General features: G+C 41.1%; 2 protein-coding genes across 3 annotated transcripts; one reads left to right on the top strand and one right to left on the bottom strand.

Annotated features, from left to right (window-relative positions):
* Positions 1 to 200: 200 nt before the first annotated feature.
* On the bottom strand, positions 201 to 6,318 carry ccdc61 (coiled-coil domain containing 61). Of its 2 annotated transcripts, none has more exons than XM_047606309.1 (13): positions 5,704 to 6,318; positions 4,357 to 4,517; positions 4,187 to 4,269; positions 3,581 to 3,741; positions 3,306 to 3,458; positions 3,025 to 3,232; positions 2,848 to 2,948; positions 2,521 to 2,735; positions 2,370 to 2,448; positions 2,084 to 2,281; positions 1,966 to 1,999; positions 1,440 to 1,506; positions 201 to 1,327 (listed from the first exon to the last, which is right to left on the bottom strand). In XM_047606309.1, the coding sequence occupies exons 2-13, from the start codon at positions 4,502 to 4,504 to the stop codon at positions 1,233 to 1,235; spliced, it is 1,542 nt and encodes a 513-aa protein (XP_047462265.1). In that variant the 5' UTR covers positions 4,505 to 4,517; positions 5,704 to 6,318; the 3' UTR covers positions 201 to 1,232. The 2 variants fall into 2 exon arrangements, with proteins under 2 accessions (XP_047462265.1, XP_047462266.1); XM_047606310.1 differs by having other exon boundaries at positions 2,866 to 2,948; positions 5,704 to 6,309.
* itpkca (inositol-trisphosphate 3-kinase Ca) lies at positions 5,141 to 8,935 on the top strand. Its single transcript, XM_047606311.1, has 7 exons — positions 5,141 to 5,281; positions 7,104 to 7,218; positions 7,323 to 7,536; positions 7,651 to 7,855; positions 7,990 to 8,091; positions 8,304 to 8,375; positions 8,513 to 8,935. Exons 2-7 carry the CDS (start codon positions 7,170 to 7,172, stop codon positions 8,717 to 8,719), a joined length of 849 nt encoding a protein of 282 aa, XP_047462267.1. The 5' UTR covers positions 5,141 to 5,281; positions 7,104 to 7,169; the 3' UTR covers positions 8,720 to 8,935.
* Positions 8,936 to 9,174: the final 239 nt, after the last annotated feature.

Genomic DNA, 9,174 nt, shown 5'->3' with positions numbered 1-9,174 from the left:
TTCGATTTCCCTCCGGAGCATCCCAATAGGAACACAGCAGCTGTTCACATACTATGTTCTTTCCCAAAGAACTCTGTGTCCAGAAGTTGAGATAAATAATGAAACCAAGCCAGATGCAGTGCTACAAAATCTTTCCTCAGGCTCAGGAGAATCATGAAAAGGATACCAAACTGTACCAAAAAGTGTCTTTGCACAAAGGGTAAGCTGCTTATAAATTATATTTTCAGGAGGTATAAATGGCATTAGACAGGAAAGTAGTAACAGTCTGTGCACACACAAGCGTCATAAAAAAATTTGGCAGTTTGACCTTCATGAAAAAGACATCAGTGTCAACACAGTCGCATGCAGGATCACAATGAATGCATGTCATTTTGGATGAAGTGACAGTTGTTTTTGCTTAAATCTTATTTGTGAGTTTGGGATGTGGTGATGTTATGCTGTTACATGAGTAGAAAATGTTCTTTTGTTATGCACAATATGGATCAACTAGTAAAAGGTTTGTAGCTACAATGGTTGTAAGATGTAATGTTGAATTCAAAGTGAAGCAGGAAAGAGAAGATACAGCGATGGAAAATAGATATGGCATTAAACAGCCAATTCATGGACACATGCAAGCAATCGGTCATTTCATCTCCTTGGTTATTGCCTTTAGGGTCCAGGAGAAGCACTGAGCTTAGCAAACAGTCTATGTGAGGATTGATTGTCACAATTATGTTTACACCAAACCATCAAGTGAGGAATCAAAAATTGATTATGAAAATAATCATTAATTGCAACCCTAGAAAATGCTACCAGATGCAAACATTAGTGAAAATCCCATGAAACGACCCCCACTGTTCATTTTATATTTTAGAAAAGGAAAGAAAATAAAACATTTCCTGGCATACCGCCAGACTGTACATACATGTATGCACCAGTTTGGTCAAGTTAAAAAATAAAGGATAGAAATACAACACACAGACAAAATTACATCATAAGTTAATCAATAAAAACATGGGATATTAAAAAAAAATATGAATTCAAGTCCACAAAAAGTAGTCCATTAACCTTCACAGTGATGTAGATTCCTGAGGTTGGAGCCTCCACAGAGTTCTCATCTCTCATTTCAACGCAGTACCCATGTTTGACTGGAGATGTGTTCCTCAGTTTGTTCACAGTGAAGAAAATGCGATCTCCTGAGCTTCTGTGCATTAATCAGGTAACATATCCAGGAACTGGGCTCGGACAGAAGGTTAGTGTCCTGTATCCAAGTCCCTCATGTACTCCTGAAGGGCCTGCAGCCTCGCATCGATCTCCGACAGCTCAGCGCCTGTATCCATGGAGCTTTCTGAAATTTTAATGAATTGACAATTAAACATTACATGGTAGCGAGGTTTTTCTTTATCTTTTTATTCAAATATACTTTGCAGAAAAAAATGTGGAAGACATTCATGAGTTACCTTTGTCTTTGATTCTCTGTGTTGGTGTACTGCATAATGGCTTCCTTGTCAAAAGGCCTCCTCTGGACTGGAGACAGACATGTTACACATTAAAAGGAAAATACCAGTGATATTCTGTTTTTATTTACCGTCAACAAAGCCCTTCAAAAAAAAAAAAAAAACGAATTTATCTAAGTGACATGTGCTGCCTGTATACTACAGCTATGTTATCATAAGACTAATAAACTGCCTGGTTGCATTTTCTTCATTATTAACATGTGTTGCTCATGTCATCATATTGCCTCAAATACTTGTATCAAATTTCCCAATGAATTCACAGCTGGAAAATGGCCCCAACAAAAGCACCATTCACCACTACACTGTCTATCTGGGATCCATCTAGCTGGTTTGTGAGGTTTTACATCATCAAATGGGATGTGAGCCACTGACGGTCAAAAAAATTTACAAAAACCACAGCCTTATTCTTCGAATAAACATGTGTGAAATTAGCAATACAGCGTGCAGCGGTGTTGGATGAATTACTCACCACATTGGGTCCATTGTAGATCTGCTTTCTTCCTCTGTAAACACATGAAATATACATTAAAATAACCGACTACAAGACTAGAGCCTAAACAGAATCTGTCAAGTTTAATTCCCATCACCTAATCAGAGTTTTGGCCATTTCATCCATGTCCACTAATGAGCTTTCAGAAGAGTTCCTGCTCCCTCTCCGTTCCACAGACAAACTCCTGCCTCTGCTACCGGACCGGGCCCCCTGAGGGTAGGCGTCTCTGGAGCGTGAACGGCCTCTCTCGGGGACAGTGGGCGATGTCAGCATGTCCCTTCGCACCTTCCTCAATCTGACACAGAAAACAGCGACTGTTTATCTCAGCAGCTGCAAAAAGTGCATTGCTAAAGAGGTAAATGGGAAAAATAACGGAAACCAACTTTTTGAATTCTGCTTCTTTTAGTCTGCGTTGCCTGTCCTGGATGTAAGCTGTTGGGTCAAAGCGAGGTACCCGTGATCCTGTAACATAGTTCGTGTCAATACTAAACAACATTTCAGAATCCACAGGGGCATTATGAGCAGAAATAGTACCAGTGGGAGAAGGGGACGGCCGGGGTATACGAGCGCGTGGTCCTGAGGAGTCTGCTCTTCTCCCTCTTTCTACCGACAGTCTGTCCTCCGTCCGTTCTCTGGATCCAGAACGAGCTCTGACCATCCCATATCCCGACCTTCTCTCACGGGACAGAGAGCGGTAAACTTCTCCATCAACTCGAGAACTGACGTGGCCAGACACCGGAGTCATTCTACTGTAGATGCAAAGAGAGATATGATCTCAGAGCAGATAAATACAATCCAGACTTCAAATGTTTAGTTCACAATTAGTGTAAATGAAAGAGAGAGAAAGTAGAGATATAGTACACGCTTAGATTGTCTAACCCTCTCCGTAGTAACGCGAGTTCATTAGTGAGACTCTTGACACGAACACGAAGTGCACACTCTGACGCTTTCAGGTCCTCCAGCTGGACAGAAAAGAATAAAACTTTTAAAATCTGCATGACACAGGAAACAGAAGAAATATTTCCAGAAGAGCATCACCTGCTCCATGAGGAGTCGCTGCTCCTGGCATCGCTTGCTCGTAGATCGTTGACTTTTGGCTCTTTCCTTAACCAGCTGCTCCTCCAGCGTCCTGACCACATCTTTTAACCTCCAGTCCTCTCGTCCAGGTGTGGAACTGCTTCCACTCATCTGCAGTTGCTCTACAACCTTAGACATGGACTCCTTCTCTTCTTTCACCAGAGCCAGCCTTGTGGTGTGTAGAAAATGTCAACAAAGGTCCCACATATTGGTCACAATCAAAGAGATTAAATGGAACTTACTCTGCTCGTAGTCGCTGTACTTCTAAATCAGTAGATTTGTTAACTCCGTGAGAGGTGAGAGTGCTAAGTTCAGCTCTTAGGGCTCTGATTTCCTTCTGAAGAGCAGCTGGGTCTGGTTTTCCCACATAGGGCAGCGGTAAAGGGTAGTGTATCCTACACAGACAAAACCATCAGAAAACCAAGATAACTGCGAAACTCAATTAAAATCTGTAGCCAACAGAGGCCATCACCTAACTGCATTATGTCACATGAACACTGTATGTGACTTTACAAACCTGTCAAACTCCACAGTGTAAATGAGGATCAGGTATCTTTTGGCAGTGAGAGCAGATGACTGCTGATGGCTGCGGGGACGACTGACCACACCAGCTTTTCTGTTACGCAGCAGCTCCAAGTCAGCGTAGGTCAAGAGGTCAAGTGTAACAGAATCACTCATCTGCAGAGAAAGCTCTGGTTAAAAATATCACTGCCATAAACTTGGGTTACAAAGAAAAGAGACTAAAAATATTTTAAATGCCCTAATGATGATAGTTTCCTTTTTGTATACATTTTTGTGTTTTAGTCACAGACAGATACTCATTAATCAGACACACACATACACTGTGCTTACATGTATGAAATTTCAGTCAATGCCACTAATTCCAATTGTTTCTCCTATTTTCCGTCAGGCCCCTGTGCTTCCATATTTGTTAAAAGAAGAAATGGGAAAAGACAGCTCCGGATAACATTTTTCATTCAAGTGGAAACAATGAACTCGAATGAACGAGTCTCTTCCTCAGCTCACACAGCCTCCAGCAAATCTCTCAGTTCAAATCCGTCTACTGACTTTGTATGCATTTTCCTCCTACCCCGTTTGCTGAATCGTGCACCTTCAGACGTACCTTTCTAACAGCTGATTCCAACATGCTACAGAAAATAGGAAACTGCTTGAAGTTGCCAGTTTTGCGTGTGAGGTCTTCAATGTCTGGAAAGGAATAGGAAAGAAAGCGTGTAGCAGAAAGAGTTTGCGTCTGTGAAGACATTAAATCTATGATAGATGTATGTTGCTTACATGCTGGATCAAACTCCCCCCTCCACTGGTCTGCTGTCATCGAGTCTGAGATTTCAACTATCAGCAAACCCTTGTCCAACTCTATCTTCACAGAAAACTCCACTCCTCGAAATACAATATCCTCCACCAGCTCAGAGCCCTCCTCCATGACTCTGGGTATGCTTTGGCGAAAAAAAGTATTCCCATATATTAGTAACAATAGGAATCACAGCTGGGTATGCTTGAGCTGAAACAAGATCTAAAGCCTCATCACAACCCCGATCTTATTCAGGCTTGAAGCAGGAGATCACATCAAATGTCTTGTTGAATCTGAACAGATGTCAGTTTTGTTCACTATACTGTTTAGACAGAATAAAAAGGAAATCTCAATGGAGACAACTGTAATCTGTGGAAATTCGTCACTTCAAATAATTATACATTTCATGGACTTTCATGTTTGTTGTTTGGCCTTGAACGGAAACAATCTGAGAGCCAAATAAGATGCAGGTAGTGCATCTCTGATATGCATTTGTGCATGAGTGATGCACAACAGGATTGTTAAAGTGTAGCATATATATGCTCTGTACTTCATGTAGATGAATTTTTGCAGATTTGCATTTACAGATTTGCAAGACACATCCAGACACACTGAAGAAGACTTTTTTTTCAGTTAGTTAACATTATAAACACTCACAGCTCTGGTTTAAGTTAACTGACACTTGTATTAGAAGAGTTATTTTATTACCATTACTGTGTTATTGTTACTCAGATTTCCATCCTTAGCCACTCAGCGTGTTATATCTAAACAAGCCGCCAGGGGCGGAAGAGAGCAGACCCCCGCCCCCATTTCAAAAGGTGTCATCATTTTTATTCCAAAAAGTTCTGGTTGATGGGTCGTTATCGTATATCAGGGACTTTACGAAGTTATTCCGTCACGTTTTGCGCGGTAAGTTACTAATTGTGTCCATTTTTGGCATACTACAGACAATGCAGTTGCATTTCACGCTTCACTTCACTTTCTCCCGCTGCAGACGCATGGGATTTGTGTAAACCTCATCACTTACTGCTGTGTTATCCTACAGAAAACGTACACGTTGAGGGTAATGTTCATTGAGCAAGTTCGCAGCAATAAGATTGAAAGTCGATTCTATGGAAACAATAACTGGTGTAGTCTTGAGCATAATGCTATCTAATCTCCCCCTCCTCAGAGGTCAGCTAGCGAGAGTTAACATCTTCGCTCCGGTTAACTGGCCGTCGATAGCTACGGTTAGCTAGCATGGACTTTATTGTCTTACTTCGGTTGACTCGAGGATAGCTGTCTGTTTTTGTTATTATTAAGAGCGCCAAACAAACACACACTGTTGTTACCTTTGGCTGTAGTGGTCCTTAATGTGGTAGGTTGTCAACACTTAGCTAACCGATGAGAAAACATCATGTCGGGTTAGCTCGGTGAAGTAAATGAAGCAGCTAGCCGACTGACGGCTGCTGCTCACCAGTCCTGAACTATTTGTGAGCCGCGGGTGGGCACCGTGGAGACAGCAGCGGCGCAACAACCGGGAACCGTTAAATTCTTCTTCGCCACTTTGCTCCGCGTCGACGCCTCTTCCTCTGCCTAAATTTGACGGAGGCTCGGCGGCTCTCAGGCGTGTCGCTGCCCTCCACAGGTATCGAACAGACACTGCTGCCTTCACCCCACCACTGGACACCAAGATGGTGCTGGCTGCTGCTGGTATCTAGAGCGGGGCTGTCAAACTCATTTTAGTTCGGGTTGGGGTACACAACAACACAATAAGCATTCGACATCTCCAGATTTATTTATTTTTTTCTCATTTGATTTAGTACAATGAAGAACAAGTAAATAGGAGAATATTTACATTTCATAAAATATCCTTTACAAAATAAAATAAATAAATTATCAAAAATGTTTAATTTGATACAGAGATATATGTATGTGCTAAAAACTTATTAAAATTATACATGTAAAAATACTCAATATAATACTCAATAAATCCACATTTACACCACCAACCTCATTGTCAATTTTGCACCCAAATTTATATATTGTGTATAATGTCATTTGTACTACTCATCACCAGGTTTGTGTTTTTCGTTTATTTTATATATGTATTTATTCCAATTGTTTATTCTATGTTATTTATTTAACTGAGCTTTTTCACTTAGTCTTATGTTGTTGCCTGCTCTGTGTGAACAGATTCATGTGGCGGTGCTACCATGTGTTTTTTCATGTATAGAAGTTACCACAATACATGGTTCATCAGGTACATTAGTGGAAATGAATCAACTGGGATATAAAGTAATTCTGGACTCAATATAGTCTTCATGAATGGTATTCAGTATGAGTTTAAAATAACAGATCTGTTGATTCAACTAACCAGCTGTCTTGTAATTTAAGAATTGCAGTCAGATTTTAAACCTGTCCAAAAAAGCATTTCAAAAATGGGACAAACTTGACGTTGTGTCGAATGTGTTCAACCTTCCACTGTTTGGTTAAGTAGTTGATATTAGTTTTCAGTAGAAAGCAAGTGCTTCCTGTTAATGTTTGATAAACCTGACATCTGCATGTCTTCATTTAAACTTGGAGATGAGCTGTATCCATGGAGACGTTGTTCACCCATGAGCTGGGTGACTGAGTCTGAAGTCTGATGCTGCCTGTGTCAAAAGACACTAAATAACACACAGGCAGCACAGGAGTGTGACCTGGAGAGTGTGTGTGCGTGCTAAAGAATGACTGACTAAGGTTTTTTCAGTCTTCTTAAGGAAAACCCTGTTTGAAAGAAGGAAAAAACCTCTGGGGGACTTCATCTCGCCATCCTATGACTCCAAAAAATACTCAGCAGTGGCTACAAGTGGTCGGACATGCAGGTTTGTTAAGCTGGTTTCATTGTATTTTTGTTTGACTCCTCAGCGACTGTAGTTCTGAATTTCTGAATTCCCCAGAATTGACCTTTTCTTGCTTGTTTCCACAGGGGCCTTTCATGTTGGGGATTATGGCACACTCTTAAAGAGGTTTTGTAAGGGTGAGCAACAATGCTACCTCAGGCTAATGGAGGACATTTTGAAGCCCTTTGTTCCCGTCTACCATGGTGTAGTGCAGCACGAAAAGGAGGATTACAATATGATGGATAACTTGCTGACCCATTTCGACATGCCTTCCATCATGGACTGCAAGATGGGCAGCCGGTATATTCATTTAATCAGTCTATTAAGTGCAATTAACACATTTACTTTCATGCAAATTTGAAGCAAGATATGTACTGTATAACTCAGCACTGAAAAGATTGCTGTCTTCCATAGCACATACCTTGAAGAGGAGCTGCTCATGGCCCGAGAACGGCCTCAGCCTCGTAATGATATGTTTGAAAAGATGGTGGCCGTGGACCCAGACGCCCCAACAGTCCAGGAAAGAGCCCAGCAGGGAGTGCTGAAAACTAGGTACATGCAGTGGAGGGAGACGCTCAGCTCCACAACAACTCTGGGGTTCCGCATTGAAGGATTCAGGGTAAGCAAAGACGTCAAAGATGCTTGTGTTAGGTCTGTGATTCATTTTCATTTATGCTGAGTAAATGCCGTTACAGTAGGTTGACAGTCTTTGAACTGCACTGCAGTCTTGTCATGTGTGCCTTTCTTCTGCAGAAAGGAAACGGAGAATGTCACACAAACTTCAAAAGGACGAAAAGCAGGGAACAAGTGGTGGAAGCTCTTGACAACTTTGTTGAGTCCAAGAGACACATTGTGGTAATTGAGACCTTTACTGACTAACGTTTTGTTATGTAATAGCATAACTGCCATTTTTGACTTACTGTTACAATATCGATGAAAATACCAACGCGCTTGCTAAAGCTTGTGTTTTATCATGTTTTCCGAAAATGTTCGAATATGACAATATGGTAATTATGCCATTAGCCTAATTATTTATTTGTTTACACAAACTTGTATCTTTTCCTTAGTGGGGCTACCTGAGACGGCTGAAACAGTTGCGACAGGTCCTGGAGGCGTCAGACTTCTTCAGGACACATGAGGTTAGCTTGTAGGAGATGTTTTTAATAAGATTTTGAAAATGTCAACTAACACAAATCTTACTCCACAAGAGAATTATATTGATGATATATTGATTGATTCATGTTAATGTTTATTTCTAACTGAAATGTCCCTGCAGGTTGTGGGCAGTTCCTTGTTGTTCGTACATGACTGGACAGGCAAAACAGGAGTGTGGATGATTGACTTTGGAAAGACAGTGACCTTGCCACCACCCCTCACCTTAGACCACCGTACCCCATGGGTGGAGGGCAATCGAGAGGACGGCTACCTGTGGGGTCTGGACAACCTCACTGACATACTAGCCAGCATGGTACCACTGACCTGAATGCCACTCCAAACACATGTGGAAATTTACTATCATCCATTCCTTCAGCAATCACACTGTGACTGACCTGTGCTGTCAGGTTTTCAGAAAAGCATTAACAATCAGAGTAAAACGGCATTTTTTACTGTAATATTTAATTGACAACATTTGCGTTAATAAATTAATGCTTTCCAGATCCTTTTTTTCCAATAAATCAGTGAATCAAGTGACTGTTAATCAAGCCTACCTGTTAAGTCTGCACAAACATAAGCTCAGTTTGCAGCAGATGTCTGACCTTAATGTGTCGAGATGACCTGCTTACTATTTCAGGTAACACGTGGCTTTACCAATTATAAGCTAAAAATAGGGACATCCTCTCCGGTTTGAGATGATCAGTTTCACTGACTCACTATCATTAAAATGGTGCTAAGACAACAATCCTGAAAAGTGGATTTATTATTTTCTACATTTATTAA

Source organism: Mugil cephalus, chromosome 15, assembly GCF_022458985.1.
Source record: "Mugil cephalus isolate CIBA_MC_2020 chromosome 15, CIBA_Mcephalus_1.1, whole genome shotgun sequence".
NCBI lineage: Eukaryota > Metazoa > Chordata > Actinopteri > Mugiliformes > Mugilidae > Mugil > Mugil cephalus.
The sequence above is the reverse complement of the archived record's forward strand: the minus strand, read 5'-3'. Positions and strand labels throughout refer to the sequence as shown.

Bases quoted from the DNA above. Each gene is read 5' to 3' on its own strand.
- itpkca (XM_047606311.1), top strand. From the start codon at position 7,170: ATGACTCCAAAAAATACTCAGCAGTGGCTACAAGTGGTCGGACATGCA. The intron at 7,537-7,650 runs GTATATTCATTT...TGTCTTCCATAG, and splicing joins GACTGCAAGATGGGCAGCCG to CACATACCTTGAAGAGGAGC. The intron at 8,376-8,512 runs GTTAGCTTGTAG...ATGTCCCTGCAG, and splicing joins ACTTCTTCAGGACACATGAG to GTTGTGGGCAGTTCCTTGTT.
- ccdc61 (XM_047606309.1), bottom strand. From the start codon at position 4,504: ATGGAGGAGGGCTCTGAGCTGGTGGAGGATATTGTATTTCGAGGAGTG. The intron at 2,949-3,024 runs GTGATGCTCTTC...TTTTCTGTCCAG, and splicing joins AGCGACTCCTCATGGAGCAG to CTGGAGGACCTGAAAGCGTC. The intron at 2,282-2,369 runs GTTGGTTTCCGT...TTTCTGTGTCAG, and splicing joins AAAGAAGCAGAATTCAAAAA to ATTGAGGAAGGTGCGAAGGG.